General features: G+C 41.6%; 1 protein-coding gene across 1 annotated transcript in view; it reads left to right on the forward strand.

The window, feature by feature from the left end:
• Positions 1-20,297, forward strand: part of MAN2A1 (mannosidase alpha class 2A member 1) — a 212,097-nt gene that overhangs the window by 90,195 nt on the left and 101,605 nt on the right. Inside the window, exon 9 of the mRNA XM_084629262.1 lies at positions 6,736-6,938. Within this exon, the coding sequence (XP_084485388.1) occupies positions 6,736-6,938 (203 nt within the window). The remainder of the gene's footprint in view (positions 1-6,735; positions 6,939-20,297) is intronic.

The raw sequence follows: 20,297 nt of genomic DNA on the forward strand, positions 1-20,297 counted from the left end.
TAGCTGCTGATTTCTGGCTCTTCCAGGACTTGGCCAAAGGGTTGCAGATACCCCTGGAGGATGTCAAGGACACTCACCACAAACTCCTTGAACCTCCTATACTCTTCCTCCTCCTCCAGAATATTCCTCCCCATCAGTGAGCCCTCCTGGACCCCACAAAAACTGTATGGCAAATCCCAGGATTGGCGATGCCTACTTATAAATGGGTCAATAAAAAATATTGCATCCTGCCTAGGGAGGTGGAATATCTTCTTTCTCACCCTCCGCCCAACTCCATCGTTGTGGACATGGTAAAATCCTGCGGCCGCCAGCACCAAATGAGATCCATCCCTCTATGATAGGGATTGGAAATGCTTGGACCGCTTCGGGAGAAAGGCCTACTCCTCTGCCACTTTGCAGTTTTGAATAACAAATTATCAAATCTTAATGACCAAGTATGACAGCATTTACTATTCAAAACTCAACAGCTTTATTGATCAGCTCCCAGTCAAAGCACGACCAGTTCTGAGCTATTGTCCAGGAAGGACAACTAGTAGTCAAAACAATGCTCCAGTCAGCCCTTGATGCAGCCGATACAGCATCCCAGTCCATTTCCACGGCAGTGGTTATATGACATGTGTCATGGTTACACCTTTTGGGCTTCTCTAAAGCGATGCAAAGAACTGCTGAAGACCTTTATTTTGAAGGCACCAAGTTGTTTGCTGAAAATACTGACGCATCCCTCCATACTGTTAGGGATTCCAGGGCACCTCTGTGCTCATTAGGGATGTAAACAACCGTAACAAAGAGAAGATTTAGTCCGCTGCGGCAGCATAAATTCCGTACATCTCACTACCTGACTCAATGCTTTTATGAACCTCAAAGAAAGAAATCTAGGTTCTCCAAATGCAAACCATCAGGTCCACAGTCTTCCATGTTGCAACGTTCCACCTCAAAACACCAATTTTGACATGTTGGCTGAGGTGTTGACAGACCACTCCCCTCAATCACTACAGTGACCATCCTATCCCATCCATTTGGCTATTGCCTTGCCACGTTCTGTAGCACCTGGGAACACGTAACGTCAGACTGATGGGTCTTGGAGATTTTTTTTACTTTACCTCTCCCCCACTCAACATCCTTCCTTGTCCCTCTTCAGGGACTCTTCTTACGAGAGTTTACTATGATGAAAGAGATTGCATACTACAGTTAGGAGCCATGGCTCCTGTACTTCAACATCTATGAGGCAAAGCTTTTTTACTGTCACTGTTTCCTAATGCCCAAGAAGAAGGGAGGTTGGAGACCCATACTAGACCTCTGAGCACTCAACAAGTTTGTCACAGCTCAAAAATTCAAGATGGTTACTCTAGCAATGATTATTCCAGCATTGGAATATGAAACTGGGCTATCATCGACTCTGAGGGTATTCTCCAAGATTCTGTCAATAGTGGCCACACACCTGTTGTCCCAGGGGTTCATGGTCTACCCCTACCTGGATGATTTCCTCCTCAGAGCCCGCTCCTTCAACGAGGCTCACTGGGTTACCAAAACCACAATAGATTTGTTCACAGAACTGGGCCTATAGATCAACAGCCATAAATCAGCTCTTACCCTAGTACAACGCCTGGAATTCATAGGAGCTGTGTAGTGGACCGAAGACTCACTGGTGCAGCGCCTCCTGCTGGTCATCTTGGGAATTCTCTTGTTCCCGTGTCCCTCCCAGTGCCCCTTACCCTGGGGTTCTCCCCACTGCAGTACTACCCACGCTCTGGGTCTCTCCTCCAGGGGAACCCCCAATCCTCTACACCCACCTTGCCTCAGTGGCTACTGCCAGTCGTCATCTAGCCCCCTCTCACTAGGGCAAACTGCAGTCCGTAATGGCCACTCATCATTGGCAAGGGAGTTGGACCAGCTGCCTCTGCCTATCCCTGGGCTGCCCCCTCTGCAGCCCCAGTACCTTCTTAGACTTAAACCAAGGCCTCAGCCTGGGGAATTGCCAGGCTGGAGCTCCCCAGCTCCTTTGCCCTTCCCCAGCACTGCTCAGCCTCAGATATCCTTGCTCCTTCAGGCAGCTAGGTCCTTCTCTCTCCAGAGAGAGCGAGAGACTGTGACCCAGCTCCGCCCTCAGCCCTTTTATCAGGGCCAGCTGTGGCCTGATTGGTGAAGCGGGCACAGCTGCAGCCACACTCACTGAGCCTACCTTTTTTCAGGAGTGGGGCAATTGCTCCGCTACAGGCTGACTTTGACTTGTTATAGGCCAAAGTGCTTCTACCCCACCACAAGTTCCTCTACTTGTCCGCGCTTATAGAGACAGTACAAAACAGCCCCCAGATATCAGCCAGCCACTGCCTTCAACTCTTGGGGCATATGGCAGCTGGTGCAGCAGGGATACCTCATGCCAGGCTTCACATGTGGTGTCTCCAGGTGTTGTTCAGCTCGATCTACTGACCAAACAGAGAGAGACTAGACAAATCTCTGTCGCTGCCCACCAAGGTCAAAAGCTCCCTGGACTGGTGGAAAAACCCAGCAAATGTTTGCAAAGGAATCCCCTTTTCGCAGACTTCCCTGTCATTACTTCTCACTGCTGATGCATCCCTAAATGACCTTACAATACAAGGCATCCCTCCACATTGGCCTCCTCTTGCTCAAGGCTGTCAGGAGTGCCTGCACCTATTTCTCTTGCTGATCAAGGGAATACACACAAGAGTCCTAATAGACAACATAGCTTGTATGTATTACAAAAATCAATGAGGAGGAGCCAGGTCACTGTCCCTCTGTGCAGAAGCACTAAAGTTATGCAACAGATGCATCTCCCATAACATTACATGGTCAACAGCCTACCTTCCTGGCATACAAAACATGATGGCGGACAGTCTGTCACAAGTTCCTACATGACCATGAATGGGAGATAAACCCAGCAGTGCTTCATGACATATTCAGGTAATGGGGGACACTGACCACAAACCTGTTCACCACTTCCCTGAGCAGGAAATGTCCACACTACTTCTCCAAAGCAGGGATAATACAGCACTCTCTGGGTGACTGTTTCCTTCTGTGAGACAAGGACCTTCTCTATGCCTTTTCCCTATTTCCCCTACTGTCAAAAGTCCTATTGAAAATAAAAAGAGAAGGAGCACATGTCATACTGATTGCTCCCACCTGACCGAGACAGACTTATCTGGCACAACTCGCGATGTGCTTGACTATCTCTCTCCAATCCGCTCCATACCTCCTCTTGCAGAACAAAGGATGCACTTATCCCAACCTGGGGATTCTCCACCTCAAGGCTTGTCTACTTCATGGTTCCCATACACAGAAAGCTCCTGCTCGGAGGAGGTACAAGAGGAATTACTACACAGTAGAAAATCCATGATACACCGTACATACCTGTAAAAGTGTTCCAGGTTTCAAACTTGATGTAATTCCCAACAAATTTCTCTGACATCGGCTACCCTTCCGAAGATCCTATACTATGTACGGACTCTTAAAAATTGGGACAATCTTTCAGTTCACTCATGGTCCACCTACTGGCCATAGCAGCCTTTCACCTACAAGTAGGCAGATACTCAATGCTATCAAATGGAAATGTTTCCCTAGGGGTATAGTAAACCTTTTTCCACAACCCCAACATACCACCCCTATGTGGGATCTAAATCTAGTGTTGAAAAGCCTGATTAGACATCCCTGTGAACCCAGGGTGACGTGTTCGCTTATGTACATGTCAGTGAAAACTGCCTTGCTGGTGTCAATCACCTCGTCTAGGAGAATAGGGCAAATAGCGGTTCTGATGGCACATCCCCCCTACACAGTATTCTTTTGAGACAAGGTCACACTCAGACCACACCCGAAGTTCAGCCCCAAGCTGACTTCTCCTTTTCACGTGAACCATCTGATCCACCTTTTGAGTTTTTACCCTAAGCTTCACAGTGATTACAAAAAGAAAAGGAGTATTTGTGGCACCTTAGAGACTAACCAATTTATTTGAGCATAAGCTTTCGTGAGCTACCGCTCACTTCATCAGATGCATACTGTGGAAAGTGTAGAAGATCTTTTTATACACACAAAGCATGAAAAAATACCTCCCCCCACCCCACTCTCCTGCTGGTAATAGCTTATGTAAAGTGATCACTCTCCTTACAATGTGTATGATAATCAAGTTGGGCCATTTCCAGCACAAATCCAGGGTGGGGGGAGGTATTTTTTTCATGCTTTGTGTGTATAAAAAGATCTTCTACACTTTCCACAGTATGCATCCGATTAAGTGAGCTGTAGCTCATGAAAGCTTATGCTCAAATAAATTGGTTAGTCTCTAAGGTGCCACAAGTCCTCCTTTTCTTTTTGCGAATACAGACTAACACGGCTGTTACTCGGGAACAGTGATTACAGGGAAGCTATACTACATGTGCTAGGCATTAGGAGAGCTCTGACCTTTTATCTGGATAGGACGAAGGCTCTTAGGAAATCTCCCAAGCTTTTCCTTTCTATTTCAGAAAGATCCAAGGGCTCAGCAATATCAGCCCAGAGGCTGTCCAAATGGGTCTTGAGCAGCATTAAGCAATGTTATCAGGTTTGCAACATAACATCTGCAGCTGGTATTTGCGCACACTCCATGAGGTCAATCTCCTTATCCGTCATCTTCCTCAAGAATGTCCTTATCTCAGAAATTTGTAGAACGACGACTTGGGCGTCAGTCCGTACCTTCACAGAACATTATGCGATCAATGGGGACTCTGCCTCCGATTCAATCTTTGGCTCCAAAGTATTGTCATCTGTAACTGACCCGACTCTGAACTATTTCAGCTATTCTTCATCCGTTAATATAAGTTCTATATAGTTTCTCAAATAAAAGCTGTGTATGGCACTTTGAAAGTGAGTATAGGTGTTTAATGTTTTGAAAATATTTGGTATTCCTCCTTTCCTTTAAGTATTGATTTTTTTTTTTTAAACTGAGATTTTATATCTTGGAAACTAATAGTTGAGCAGGCTAAAACTTAAACATGTATTACATTTGTGAACAAGTGATATGCCTACAGAATGATAAATTGTACTAGCATAATTTTCTGGCAAGTACACATAGTAAAATAAACATTAATTAGTAATCCTTACCATATCTTTCTTAATGGGCAACATAGCAAAATCACACTGAGCTATGTGATATCTTTAAATCCTGTGGTGTGCTGGAAGCACTATTAATGCACATGAAAGTGTCCGAGGTGGCTGATCCTCCCTATAGTTAGTTGGACTGTTTATTTGCTTACATGTAATGGGCTTGATTTTGTGTCCATTGATGTCAATAGTAAAACTCCTGTTGCTTTTAGTGGTGCAGGATCAGGCATATATTGGGTTCTGGGAGTTGACAATGAATCTTGATTTAGCCTAATTTCATAACTGTATTGTCATTCCTAAACCTAAAAAAAAGGTAAATCATAAATTAAAGGATGTGTAATTCACACAATGAAAGCGTTTTAGGTGTTTGTTAATTGCGTTGAATAACAAAGAAATTAAAAGTAAAAGGCCAGAGTCCCCAGAAATGTCCACATGGAAATACTGTACTTCTAAGAGATTTTATCTTTTTCCAGTGTGAATTTACTGAAGTACATATCCTAAAACAAGTAAGCTTATAACACAAAAGACGTTAGTGTAAGAAGACAAATTCAAAATCACTCATTTGTAAATACCTTTTTCAAAACGCCCAAACTGGACACCAATATTTTCACAACAGTACACCTTAATTGCCAATTAAGGTTGTGAAAATGTCTTATTTGTTTCAATATTTAATATAAACATTATGAAAACATTGATTTATAAAGCTTCTTATTTGTGTAATACTGCCTTTTTAATTACTGTATTATTTCAAGTGTATAAATTCTCAGTTGATCACAGGGACATCGCTTTTCTTATGTCTTCATGCTGTTCCCTCTCCATTTGTAATCATAATATTTTTGTCTGATTCAAACTCCAGTTTGCTCAACTATCATCTCTTTAAAACAACTACACTTAAAACTAAATGTAAGGGTTGTAGACTTATTTTCAGTTTCCTGTTTCCAACACTAAGTTTGAATAAAAATGTAACTGTTGTTTGTAAGCAGACTTTTGAAGAAAAATGCAGAAGGCCTTTGAAAGCAGATGTATGTCGGTTTTATTCACGATCTATAAATAGCTTTGAAAGCATAACAGAAACTTTGCTGTGACACAGTAGAGCTAATAAAACTGAAAATAATGAATAAAGTTAAAAATGGTGCTTTTGTTTCATTATATGAGAGGTAATCTCTTCAGACATCTCCATAAACTGGATTACTGGATGCTGGGTTACTAAACTCCAATAGGCAGCTTTTTGAGAGAGAGGAGAAATGTAGGACAGTTTTCTTACAGCTGAAGCCTAGATTTGATCAAGTCCCTGATATGTGCCTATAAGAGAGAAATGAAAAACTTATTTTGTTCATCTGACTTTTGATTAAACTGCTGCTGCTTTACGGAGAATGTATTTATACTCGGAAACACAAAGGGTAGTTTTAATTTTGTGAGTTGGAAATAGTTTCTCATGGGATATATATGTCAACCCTGAATCAAAGGTGTCAAGGGAAATTTTTAAGCTTCTTTATTTAAAGCAATATTTCTGTGATGACCTTTCTTGCAGAAGGTGTACTGAAGTACGTATTTAAAGCCACCATGTTCATACACTTCAACCCTAAATTTCTAAACTAATAAAATGGAAATCTGTCAGTCACATAAACAGTTCTTATAATTTTGTTTCAGGCCCAGTTTGGGACTTTATCAGATTATTTTGAGGCTCTGCGCAAAGCAGGTAATTTGGAGGAAAAGAACAGCAATTCAGTTTTTCCTGTTCTGAGTGGAGATTTCTTCACATATGCAGACAGAGATAATCATTATTGGAGTGGATACTTTACATCACGACCCTTCTACAAAAGGCTAGATAGAGTTCTGGAATCCTATTTAAGGTAGGTATAGTCATCTGATACGTGTATTGTGTAAATGTTTATATCTAATACTGCAGAGATATCAAATGTCATTTTCAAATAAATTTTGAAGCTTATTTTCATTATACTATAGAAAAGGTTCATAACTGACATCAAAATTTGGACTTTGTCAAAATCTATGTAGAAGAAGAAATATGGCTGTGGCATTTTTAATGGAATTACAAATATATGGGATATTTGTCAATCTAAACAGTTTTTTTTTTAAAAGTTCCACCTATATCTTAATTGTTTTAAGATACTATGGAAGTTACTGGTCACTTTGGATACCATGAAACTAGCAAATGTATTCTTGATCCTTGTCTCTGTAGATGGGACTTGAATAATTGTGTTGATTGCTGTCAAATGATCTATCATTTTCTGGAATGATATGGCTTTTTGGACAGGGAGATAAAAAGAATAAATTTTGCCGGAACATTGTGGCAAATCAGAAGTAGTCAGGAGTATTTGTGTGCCCAGTGAAGTCATGAGAGCTCTTTGGAATCTCCTTAAAATGAGGCAGGGATTACTTGAGGACCTGTATCATTAGTCAGGTACTTCTCCTTGGCAGTTACTTGGCTGTTCCCAATAGCTACAAGAGGTACTGAAAGCAGAACTATTTGCAATTAGGGCTCTGTGATGGGGTGTTTACTCCACACTTGCTCTAAAAAAAGTTAATGCAGGTTGAGAAGGTGGCTAATTAGTATGATAGACCAGTGCTGAGGGGAAATCAGGTGGCTAAGTAATCCCATGATTAGGAGCCCAGTGAAGGGAGCCCAGCTGAGGAGCAAGAAGCTGAGCTGGATTTATGAAGCCAAGAAACTGGAAGCAGAGGGGGACTGCTTGGAAAGTCTGCAGTTGGTCCCTGGGAGAAGAGAGGAGTGTTGAGAGGCTGCAGAGACATGTAGGCTATAGTTACTCACTGGTTGGAGGCAGTTGGGAGGCTGGCAAACTTGGGTTGTGCAGGGAGTGCCAGATAGTAAGGAAAGGGCTCAGGGAAAGGCAATAAAGTCTAGAAGGGAACAGACCTTGGCTGCTGACTTAGACGGTCCCGGAGTAGAGGGTGCTCCCAGGTTCCTCTGCCAGCCACTGTGGGAGTGGCACCATGGGGTGAAAACTGCCTGAGACTGCTAGTGTGGAGAGAGACTTTGAAAAACTTTGGAAAGGGAGGATCATAGTGACCTGACTGAAGAGCCAAGTCACGAAGAGGAAGCTGCAGCTCCTGGGGTGAGAGCGGCCTTTGGGGTAAGGACAGGTGAAGAGTCTGTGAGAGGAGGGCTCAGCACCTTAAAAGAGTTAATCCCCAGAGCGACCAGGGGGAGGTGCCACCTGTGGACCCCATCGCAGGCTCTGAAAGGATTGTTTCTTGGATTGGCACATACCTTCTGAATCCTGTTGGCTTTAACCTGAAGCTGGCTTCCAAAAGGACTACTGCTCAGAAGACATCTTGGCTTTTAGAAGGGCCATTTTGGGGGTTACCTTTCAAGGGTTTCAGGATCTCAACTAGACCACTTCTGAATAGAGAAGAACTTGCATAATGGGGGGTGATCTTGGCCACCTTGAAGGAGGCATCTCACAGGGCTTTTCAGATTGTAATGGCTGATGCCACGTTCAGAAGGAACATCTTGATGATGATGTAAACAGTATTGCAGAGGAAAGTGCCCTTCTCTTCCAGAAGGGGTGCCATTTGTTCCAAGGTAGAATTTTCCCATCATTCTCAGGAACCAAGCCTTTGCAGTTTAGAATGTTTGGCTCAACACTCCTGATGCAGGAACCCTGGAAGTAACCTGGCTTGATAAGGTTTGAATTAATAGACTCATAGACTTTAAGGCCAGAAGGGATCATTGTGATCATGTAGTCTGATGTCCTGCATATTGCAGGCCACAGAACATCACCCACTCCATTTTTTTTACAGTATACCTCATCATTAATATGCAATACTACTCCACCACCTTTGCCTTTATTTCTGTCTTTCCTGAACAGAACTTACTCTTCAATACCTATACTCCAGTCATGACTAGTGTTCCACCATATTTGTTATCTCTATAATATCTGGTTTCACTCCCTGCACCTGTAGTTCTAGTTCCTCCATTTTGTTATCCAGGCTCCTTGCATTGGTGTACAGTCATCATAACTGTTGCTGTTTGGCTTCATTCACATTCCTCACTCGATTGGCTACAGTCATTCTACTGCCAGTGTCTCCTCTCTGATGGGCATCAGCACTATCCTTCCTCTTAATGTCAATTCTTCTAACCAATGCTGTTCCTTTCTCCATTTCTATATCCTTTCTTACTTGATTTTCCTCCCTCTCAATGTTAAAATCAGGCGTAGAGATTACATGAGCATCTCCCAACAGTCTCCCCTGAGTTCCTAGTTTAAAGCTCTTTTAATAAGTTGTGCCAACCTCCATCCCAGAAGTCTGTTCCCCTCCCTACTCATGTGGAGTCCATCCCATGAGAACTGTCCTCTGTCCATGAACGCTTCCCAGTAGACAAACATCCCAAAGCCCTCCTTATAGCACCATTGCCTGAGCCATCTGTTGATCATCATAATCTCGTCTTGCCTTCGTTCTCCTCCTCTAGGGACAGGCAGAATCTCACTGAAGATCACCTGAGCCTTCTTACTCGTTTCCCAGCTGGCATGGTCTCCCTAGATACGTTCCATCGAGAATCTAGCTGTGTCATTTGTTCCCACATGAAGGATAATCAGTGAATTCTTTTCTGCTCCCATTCTGAGGCAGAAGAGGATCCTAATCTTAGCTCCCAGAAGACAACACACCCTTCTGTTCTCTGGATCAGCTCTGGTGATAGGCCTGTCTCTTTTTCTTAGTAGTTAGTCCCCAGTCACGTAGACCTGCCTTTTCCTCATGATGGTGTGATTCTCTGGCCTTCTTCCTGTTCTTTTTGGCTGAGAGTCCTCCTGTCTTTTGTTCTCCCTTACAATCTTCTCAAGTCATTCTGTAGCCTCCTGGGGCTCTGAACTCTGGGTATCTCCATTGGCTCTTCTCCTCTTCTTACAGGACTAGCTGCTCTTCTTGTCTTCCTTGCCCCCCCTCCTTCAGTTACAGTTTGCTGTGCCCCTTCATTTTCCAACTCAGTAAACCTGTTCTTGAGCTCTATTTCTCCTTCACTAGCTGGTCTTTTCCTATGCCTGGTTCTTGTAGTCACATGCTTCCACTGACCACTTTCCATACCCAACCGAGTTCTTCAGTCCAGCTTGCATCTGCAAGTCTTGGCTTTTCCCTTCAGCCTTCTCTTGCCTTTGCTCCATCATCTTCTCGAACCCCCTTCAAAAGTCAACCATAGTTTCCACCTGCATCTCCAACCCTCGGATCTTCTCTTCCATCAGCTCCATCAAGTAGCATGTCATACAAATGAAGCTCTTCTTAGGTACCTGCTCTAGGGTTATGTACATCCCTCAGCTTCCACATCCGGTCATCTTCATTGTCTCTTCCATGGCTTTGGCCAGTTCCACTGCTGCCTTTGTACAGTAAGTCCTCACTTAGTCATCCCGGTTAAGGTTTTTTCATTGTTACGTTGCTGATCAGTTAGAGAACATGCTCGTTTAAAGGTGCGCAATGCTCCCTTATAACGTTGTTTGACAGCCGTCTGCTTTGTCCACTGCTTGCAGAAAGAGCAGCCCATTGGAGCTAGCTAGTGGGGGCTTGGAACCAGGGTGGACCAGCAACCTCCCTATCAGCTCCCCTAAGTTCCCTGTGCAGCAGCTGCCCAGCAGGCTATCAATTGCCGGAAGTTCTGCTCTACCTCCCTCCACTGCCGTGTGCTGCTCCTGCCCTCTGCCTTGGAGCTGCTCCAGGAGCCTCCTGCTTGCTGTGCAGAGCCGGGGGAGGAGGGGTGCTAATGTCAGGGTGTCCTCCTCCCCCCCCATCCTGTCCCCCGCTCCTGTACCTTACCTCCATAGAGCAGGGATGGGACACGACAGGGCTCAGGACAGAGGGAGCTTGCTGGTAGCAGCAGCTGTCTCAACTTGCCGATCTACTTAAAAAGGCAATGTACTTAGAGTGGGGTTAGAGTACTTAAAGGGGCAATGCGCGTCTCTCTCTCATACACATGGTGTGTGTGTCTGTCTCTCTCTGCCGTGCTGTCTCCCCTCCCTCCATTTGTGCTGCCTTTTAGAGTGTGAAGCTACATTAACAACAGTGTGTTAACCCTTGAGGGCTTGGCCAAGCGCTAGTTCCTCATTTAGCAGTGAGCCATTCCCTAGGAAATATCCTACCCTCTTCCACCATCTGACTTCACCGCCTCAACCAAGCTACACAGTCATCATTGCTGTGTACAGTATTAAATTGTTTAAAACTTATACTGTGTGTGATATCTATGTGTGTGTGTGTATATATAGTCTTTTGTCTAGTGAAAAAAATTTCTCTGGAACCTAACCTCCCCTATTTACATTAATTCTTATGGGGAAATTGGATTCACTTAACATTGTTTTGCTTAAAGTAGCATTTTTAAGGAACGTAACTACAATGTTAAGCAAGGAATTATTGTACCTGTCATAGCCTTCCCACCTAAATTCCTGTCAAGGGTAAAAGAAAAACAGACAAAGATCCAAACAAACACCAAAACAAAACCAGAACACCACATTCCTTACTATGAATTCCCACTCAAACTCTCCTGTTTACAGCTCTGCTTGCTGCTCCTGTGCCACTGGCTGACTGTTTGGCTGCCTTTATAGGCCCCCTAATCAGGGAAGCCCTGCCCCTAATCAGGACTCAGCTTCTCTCACAGGACACTGCCCCCTACCAGCCTCTACAAAGTGAACAAAAAACATGTTTATATTCTTGATGTTTTCATTAGAACAGATTGGGACAGGCTTTCCTGCTCCTTAAAGGAATCCCTTGTAAGTATAGGATATTCCTAAGAATTTGGTAATTAAAATATAGGGTGTTGGACCTTAGTCTTCATAAGAGAAAAATACCTTTCAATTTAAATGACCATTCAGCTGTCAAATTCTAGAAACAAATAGTTACTAAATACATTTTGAATCATAGATACCTTGTTTGGGTAAACAAGAGAATTAGGAATACTCTTTAAAGAAATATAGAGGGAGTGGTAGCAACTCCTATACTAATAGTTCCTACTGTAGAAACTTTTTCAACTGTTGTTTTAAGATACTTAATGAAACCTTCCCCCTGCCTAATGCCTCCCTGGTTTGTAGCAGGATCTGTAATTAGTTGGGGGGAGAAGGGGAAAATAGATAGGCCTGGGGGCTGGGAGGTACCTTTTGCAGTTGCCATGAAAATCTTTTCAGGATTGGCCAAGTTATAAGGAGTTATAAAGACCATTTGCAATCTGTGTTATGCTCGGTAGAGCTTTGCTAGAGATTTGGTGCTAATATTGCTGAATGCTCCCCAGCTATCTCATTTGGTATGCAACACAAAACAGAAAGAATGGAGACCTGCTGCGGGCGGTGTTAATCCTAATTTTAAATTCTTTTGTGGGCTTGACTTGGTAACATTAACATTTTTTAACTCGAGTTCTTTACTTTGTAATGTTAATTTTCTTTTAGCATAGTTTTATGCAAATTAAAAGTACAATTATGATTATATGCAAATATAATATATAGATTATGCAGAATTTATTGAAGCCAGTCCTTATTTGTGAAAATATTAGTAGTCACCATTTGTTATAATGTAGTAGGAATTAGTGTAGAAAATATTTATTAAAAAGCAGAGGTTCACGAGATATACAACTTTTTGTCCACTGCATAGGTGACATAATATCCATTAGAATTAAAAAAACATGCCTTCAAAATTTGAGTGCAAGATTGCATTAATAATTAGTCCTGACCTTTAGAGTGAACATTTGGAGCTCAATTCTGATATACATACTGCTAATCTTTCTGAGCTACTCAGTTGTGTTTGGACTTTGAACTCACTGTAAGGTTAAAAACTGATATCAGTCATCGCTATCAGCTAGGGGACAAAGGGAGAGCAGAGCCTTTTCAGCTAATGAAAAGTGGATCCTCTTGGCTTGAAAACTAAGAGTAGCTAGATCCAACTGTAAGTGAGAAACCTGCTTAGACAAAGGTTCTAACTTGCTGAAATTGTTTGTCACTAGAAAGTATGTTTTATTTTGTTTTACTTGTAACTGTATCTGTGCATTCTGTTTTCTTAGTGTCACGTAAATATCTGTTCTTCGTTAATGAACTTATTTTTGTTGTATTACAAAATCATCTCCATATTGTGTATTAAACTGAAGAGTGAAGTCCTTAGCTAAATTAACAAACTGGTGTGTGCTCTGTCTCTTTGGGGGCAGTTAACTTGATAACTTCTGTGAATATCGACTCAAAAGGACTGGACACAGCAGGGGAGATGATTTTGGGGAGACTACAGACTGGAAGGGCTGTTGGTGTTACCCAGTAAGGAGTAACCAGGCTGGTGGAACCCAGGGAGAGGATACTGTGTTGTAAGCAAGTTGCTGCTGTTAGGGCTCTGCACTGCACAGATGCACCCAGGGTTACAGGGCAGGCAGTGACACAACCCCCTTCCTGGTCTGGGTGAAATCCCAAAACGTTACAATGACATGCTGCTCTCTGTCTCATCTGACCCTGTATGTGCTGTTGAAAACCTTTCTCAAGGTGTCTGAGATTGTGGCATAGATAAGCTCAAGATGTCTGAAGATCAATCCAGGTTAGATTAAAGGAATGCTGGAATGTTGTTGGGAGGCAGCCAGAAGATATTCAGCCAGGACTGTATCTTTTTGTTTGCAGTCTGAACGTTTTATTGGTTCCTATGTAACACAATCACATAATAACAGGTTTCAGAGTAGCAGGAGTGTTAGTCTGTAGCCGTAAAAAGAACAGGAGTACTTGTGACACCTTAGAGACTAACAAATTTATTAGAGCATAAGCTTTCTTGGGCTACAGCCCACTTCATCGGATGCATAGAATGGAACGTATAGTAAGATATATACACATATACAGTTAAGTTGGAAGTTACCATAAATTGTGAGAGGCTAATTAGTTAAGATGAGCTATTATCAGCAGGAGAAAAAAACTTGTGTAGTGATAATCAAGATGGCCCATTTAGACATCTAAATGAGCAATCTTGATTATCGTTACATACATTTTTTTCTCCTGCTGATAATAGCTCATCTTAACTAATTAGCCTCTCACAATTTATGGTAACTTCCAACTTATCTCTGTGTGTGTGTGTGTGTGTGTGTGTGTGTGGATAGCTAGATCCATCTATCTGTCTATCTATATATCTTACTATATGTTCCATTCTATGCATCCGATGAAGTGGGCTGTAGCCCATGAAAGTTTATGCTCTAATAAATTTTTTAGTCTCTAAGTTTTAGAGCAGCAGCCGTGTAGGTCTGTATCCGCAAAAAGAAAAGGAGTACTTGTGGCACCTTAGAGACTAACCAATTTATTTGAGCATAAGCTTTCGTGAGCTACAGCTCACTTCATTGGATGCATTCAGTGGAAAATACAGTGGGGAGATTTATATACACAGAGAACATGAAACAATGGGTGTTACCGTACACACTATAACAAGAATGATCAGGTAAGGTGAGCTATTACCAGCAGGAGAGCCGGGGCGGGGGGTGGGGGGGAGCCTTTTGTAGTGATAATCAAGGTGGGCCATTTCCAGCAGTTGACAAGAACGTCTGAGAACAGTGTGTGTGTCTGTGTGTGGGGGGGAATAAACATGGGGAAATAGTTTTACTTTTTTAGTAATGACACATCCACTCCCAGTCTTTATTCAAGCCTAAGTTAATTGTATTGCAAATTAATTCCAATTCAGCAGTCTCTCGTTGGAGTCTGTTTTTGAAGTTTTTTTGTTGAAGAATTGCCACTTTCAGGTCTCTAATCGAGTGACCAAAGAGATTGAAAAAAGAAAAGGAGTACTTGTGGCACCTTAGAGACTAACCAATTTATTTGAGCATGAGCTTTCGTGAGCTACAGTTCACTTCATCGGATGCATAGCTCACGAAAGCTCATGCTCAAATAAATTGGTTAGTCTCTAAGGTGCCACAAGTGCTCCTTTTCTTTTTGCAAAGACAGACTAACACGGCTGTTACTCTGAAACCTGACAAAGAGATTGAAGTGTTCTCCGACTGGTTTTTGAATGTTATAATTCTTGACGTCTGATTTGTGTCCATTTATTCTTTTATGTAGAGACTGCCCAGTTTGACCAATGTACATGGCAGAGGGGCATTGCTGGCACATGATGGCATATATCACATTGGTAGATGTGCAGGTGAACGAGCCTCTGACAGTGTGGCTGATGTAATTAGGCCCTATGATGGTGTCCCCTGAATAGATATGTGGACACAGTTGGCAACGGGCTTTGTTGCAAGGATAGGTTCCTGGGTTAGTGGTTCTGTTGTGTGGTGTGTGGTTGCTGGTGAGTATTTGCTTCAGGTTGGCGGGCTGTCTGTAAGCAAGGACTGGCCTGTCTCCAAAGATCTGTGAGAGTGATTGGTCGTCCTTGAGGATAGGTTGTAGATCCTTGATGATGCATAATAGCTCACCTTACCTGATCACTCTTGTTACAGTGTGTATGGTAACACCTACTGTTTCGTGTTCTCTCTGTATATAAATCTCCCCACTGCATTTTCCACTACATGCATCTGATGAAGTGAGCTGTAGCTGACGAAAGCTTATGCTCAAATAAATTGGTTAGTCTCTAAGGTGCCACAAGTACTCCTTTTCCTTTAGTCTCTAAGGTGTCACAATCATATAGTAGCAGTTTCTAGGAAGGCCTTTTTCCGTTTGTCCGGCAAAGAGATTAAAACTATTCCTTTTGGATGAGGAGCTGTTACTGCCGTCCATATCTGTCACGTTAGATTACTGCAACGTGCTGTACATCAACCTACATCTTAAATAAAACCCCCCAAACAGAATTCTTCATAGAATGTGGCCGTCTGCATATTATGTGATGTATCTCATTGAGAGTACATGCCGCAAATGATCAGGGTTTGACATTGACTGCTTATTGTTTCGGGGCAGAGGTTTAAGGTATTGGTTTTGACCAATAAAGCTGTATGTAAATTACATGAGATCTGTCTCCTTGAGAGACTATCTTTCTTCCTCAACAATGGTTATGGTGATAGAGATGCTTAAGATGGAACCATCTGGATATGAGAGGGGACTGTCTGCAGTAAATTCACCAAGAGGTCACCTCCTTATGTCCAGGTTGTTCTAGTTTAAGCACCTTCACTGAGTGGAAAAGGGCCCTTCATTCTGGAACATGTAGTGTTCTACCACTTGGTCCAAAATAGTCTGAAACTGTTCACCTTCAGAGTGTGCTGAAAGTTCCATCTTTCATTTACACAGGCTTTTGGGGATAAAGGACCGCAACAAGGGCTGCTGTTCTGAAGCAAAGGGGATGTTGGTTGAGTTGATTTTAACACTTGGTTTAATTCTCCTGTGGTTTTGGGATGAGTAGTAGTTGTTCGCTTAGTCTTTCCTGTTTGGTTCAATTTTGAATTAGTACACCTTTGCCATCAGAACCTGGAATAGATTTCTTTTGTGTGTGGTCAGGGTTCCCTCCCCACTCTGAACTCTAGGGTACAGATGTGGGGACCCACATGAAAGACCCCCTAAGTTTATTTTTTCCAGCTTAGGCTAAAACTTCCCCAAAGCACAAATTCTTTGCCCTTGGAGGGTACGCTGCCACCACAAAGTGATTTAACAAAGAATCAGGGAAAGGACCACTTGGAGTTCCTGTTCCCCAAAATATCACCCCAAGCCCTTACACCCTCTTTCCTGGAGAGGCTTGAGAATACTATCCTAACCACTTGGTTACAAAGTGATCACAGACCCAAACCCCTGGGTCTTAGGGTAATAGAGAAATCAGTCAGGTTCTTAAAAGAAGGATTTTATTTTTAAAAAAAGTAAAAATCACCTCTGTAAAATCAGGATGGAAAATAACTTTACAGGGTAACAACAGATTAAAAAACACAGGAGAACTTCCTCTAGGCTTAGTTTCAAAGTTACAAAAAACAGGAATAAACCTCCCTCCAGCAAAGGAAAAATTCACAAGCAGAACAAAAGATAATCTAACACGCCTTGCCTGGCTTTTACTTACAATTTTTGTAATATGAGAGACTTTTAGGATAGTTTATAGGAGGAGGGTTTTTCTGACCTGATGCTTCTCTGCTTCTAAAGAGAACATGCAAAACAAAGCCTTCCCCCACTCCAAGATTTGAAAGTATCTTCTTTCCCCATTGGTTCTTTTGGTCAGGTGCCAACCACATTATTTGAGCTTCTTAACCCCTTACAGGTAAGGAGGAATTCTAGGCTGCCCTTAGCTTTATGGTTATGATATGTGTATTTACAAATCTAAATAAATTAACAGTTGTAATAAACCCTGTATGTTTCTGGTGTTGTGACAATTTGTTCTATGGCTGGCCTTTTTTTATTTTTGAAAGGAACATAGTGTTGGCAGCTGCAAAATAGATAAGGCTTATGAAAAACCTCTGAGATAACTACTTTGCAGCATGGAAAGAATATTTTAGATGGGATTCAGGGCAGGGTGGATTCATGATTTAAATCAAATTGATTTAAATCACTAGTCAGGAAGACTCGATTTAATCACAGATTGTGACATAGAAGAGCATTCTTGTTGGTTGTTATAACCTTAATACATATTCTTCACAACTCAGATGTAGGTTTCATTTTTAGAAGGCACACACTATACATTTTTAAAGTGATTTATTTTGAAAACTTTTCAGATTAGTTTTACAGCTATATCAGAAAATGAATGATTGTTTGATTATTTCATTTACCAAAGGTAATGGAAGCAGATAATTCACCTCCCAATGATTTCATAAATATCTCCAATTCAAGAGTTTAATCATTAATATTGTGAGGATTTTCTTGCCATGCTTTATTAGGAGCAGAGCATCACCAGACAGACATTTAAATTGTGTTTTTAGCTAAAACAACAATGTTATGTAGTCTGGATTTTTTTCTTCAACAGCAAACATATAATATTTTAACAAACAACCATATGCATTTTTGAATTTAGTTAAACATTCAAGTTTTTTAAAATCAGATTTGTTTTTGTTAAAATTGTTTTGAACTAAATAGTTAAATGAAATATTAAAAAAAAAAATTGACTGTGTCAGCCAGGTCAACATGAGAAACTTAATATATTGCCTTCTGCAGCTAACTCGGTCGTCTTCATCTGCATTTTCCTGTTTGTTCGTAATCTGGAAAAGAAAAACAACCTTTCCTGCTTTTTCAGGTTCCAAACAGTTTTTCAATTGGTAATGAATTAGTTCAAAGGAAAAAAATATTTTCTACAGCGGCAGAAGCTACTGCTGTTAAAAGTGAGATTATCACTTCAACAAGTCTCTGAATCCAAGTGCTTAAGTGACTTCCACCAGTTCACTGGTATGACTTTCTTTAAAACATCATCAGCAAACATACATTTCTTGAATGGTTCACCTTCAACCCTGAAGTTTATTACAGTTAGCATTAATGAGGGATGATTGCTGGATGTCCATGTCATAGCCACCTCCTCTTCTTCAGCAGTTAAGGTTTGACCCTGGTACCGAGTATTGAGAATATTTGCAAGAAAATGAGCTGGAGATAGTGCTTGTCCCATTTGTTTTTTAATGCTTGTAATTTAACGCTGTCATTGCATATTTCTCTTTGTAAGACCTCACTCAGTTCCTTCCAAATTTCAACAGCGTCAGCAATAAAACACCTATTTCCCTGCATTTTGTTCAAGGCTACAGAAATAGGCTTCAGGGTACTCAGCATGTGTTCAACATTTCTCTTAAACCCAATGTTGAGAACTTTGGCTGTGACAGTGCCATTTATTTTTTCACAGTTTTGTTCACAAACTGTCATCAGATGAAGCCAGTTGTTGATATAGTGCTCAAAACAGTCCACTACTCTGAGTTCCATCACACGTCTTGTGGGAGAGTTAGCTTGGTTCCTCCCACTTTTTTCAGAGCAGCTGCTGCCGTCTTCTAGACTGAGCACTGAGTCCCATTGGTAGATAGAAAGATTAACCTAAATAATCTATACAGAAGCCCCTGGAATCCCATAAGATTGGGTCCCTAATCCACGAACTATTGGAACTCATTTACAAAACTTTTTTTAAACATTACATGAATGTATTGTCTCATACTATAGAATTAGAATTTATAATCCCTATTCCATGATGAGATATCTTTGAGCTATAATGTATCTTAATTAAAACTATCTTTAGATCGTTTTTTTTCCTCAAAAAGCATTTTATCAAAAAATCCAATTTAAATAAATAATCTGATTTTTTGATTTTTTTAAAAAAATCATTGATTTTTATCCACCCTGATTCAGGGGCGATCCTATCTGAGTTTATAATAAAAGTGCTTGCTATTTAATGTAGCCTAGTGCATTCCAAAGCACAATTTCAGATATATGTAAATAAATTGCTTTTCAGAAACATTTTTAAGATATAGGGATAAGTCAGCCTTGCAACAATGGCTTAATGATATCAAGGGTTATAGATTGAGAGGCAGGGAAATCTGTCACTCATTTGCATGTGCCCAGGAACCTTATGCTGTTGGTAATGGGGGACTACATAGGATACACAAGTATTGCCTGTTAAATCCCATTTGTTTAATTCTTTAAACAGACAGTCCTTTGTGGTAGTTGTCTGGTGCTTCTGTTTTGCCAGCACTACAGTGGAGAGAGTAGCAAGGGGTGGGAATGAGAGAAAGGGAGACTGATAGATTGTAGTCCCTTCCATGCAGAGCCATAGAGTGCAGTTAGGAAGGAGAAGTGCTGGTGAGCCTCCATCATTTAAGAGAGCACATCTCTCCATTGAAAGTATAGAGCAGTGCTGTGATTTGTTTGGTCATGTAACCTTAATCTTGCCCCTTGTGTGCCCACCCTATGCAATGAATAAATCTGGATTTGTGTGTGTGGGGGGGGGGGCGGGGGGGGGATGAGATTATAGAGTTAAAGACTATATATTATAATGCATATGCACAATGGGCCATGTTAAGGTTGTGTGAACAACTGTAATCTGGCATTTCCTAACTTTTGAGAGCTTGAGTTGCAGCCTAAATAGTATTTTTAACATGAATTTTTCTGTATGCAGCTTCCTAGTTTTTTTAAAAAGGAAAAGGTAAAAACAAATTCAGTTGTGTACCTCAAAACTGTCCATCATTTGAACTGTGAATGTATATTATTGTAACACAGACCATTACCACTTGAGCTATAGGACTAACAATGTTTTCTGGCAGCAGAAAGCTGTTATCCCCAAAGGGAGGATGAATTGTTGGGTCTAGGTGCTGAGTCTAGGGAGGGCAGTGTGTTACGGGCCATGTACTGTCTCAGAGTAGGGAGAAGCCCAGCTACTCCCACTTCCTC

The sequence above is a fragment of the Lepidochelys olivacea genome, assembly GCF_965140295.1.
Source record: "Lepidochelys olivacea isolate rLepOli2 genome assembly, chromosome: 5".
Taxonomy (NCBI): domain Eukaryota; kingdom Metazoa; phylum Chordata; order Testudines; family Cheloniidae; genus Lepidochelys; species Lepidochelys olivacea.